The sequence below is a fragment of the Buceros rhinoceros genome, unplaced genomic scaffold (assembly GCF_000710305.1).
Source record: "Buceros rhinoceros silvestris isolate BGI_N320 unplaced genomic scaffold, ASM71030v1 scaffold14407, whole genome shotgun sequence".
Lineage (NCBI taxonomy): Eukaryota > Metazoa > Chordata > Aves > Bucerotiformes > Bucerotidae > Buceros > Buceros rhinoceros.
This window is the reverse complement of record NW_010424065.1, coordinates 47,594-47,960: the sequence shown is the minus strand read 5'-3', so window position 1 is coordinate 47,960 and position 367 is coordinate 47,594. Positions and strand designations below refer to the sequence as shown.

General features: G+C 59.9%; 1 protein-coding gene across 1 annotated transcript in view; it reads left to right on the top strand.

The window, feature by feature from the left end:
* Window positions 1–6: 6 nt before the first annotated feature.
* Window positions 7–367, top strand: part of LOC104497409 (voltage-dependent R-type calcium channel subunit alpha-1E-like) — a gene marked incomplete at its 3' end in the record, with an annotated part of 36,685 nt that continues 36,324 nt past the window's right edge. Inside the window, exon 1 of the mRNA XM_010140656.1 lies at window positions 7–209. Coding sequence (XP_010138958.1) covers window positions 91–209 — 119 coding nt within the window. The remainder of the gene's footprint in view (window positions 210–367) is intronic.

Genomic DNA, 367 nt, shown 5'->3' with positions numbered 1-367 from the left:
GACCAGAACCGGAGCCGGCAAGGACCTGCTGCCCCTGCAGGAGGGTCCCCGGGAGCCTTCAAGCAAACCAAAGCCCAGAGAGCCCGGACTATGGCTCTGTACAACCCCATCCCTGTCCGGCAGAACTGCTTCACCGTCAACAGATCGCTTTTCCTCTTTGGGGAAGAGAACATAGTCAGGAAATACGCTAAGAAGCTCATCGACTGGCCATATCCTTTCTGCATCCCCTGTGAGCCCCCCCCACCTTGCTCCCCGGATTTGCCTTGGTGGCCGCCCAGGACACGTGCATGTGGCACTAGCCAGCAGGTAAGCACCTGCCTTCTGCTCTCCTTCAGCGTGCGGAGAAGGGTGCCCTATCCCCTGGGGA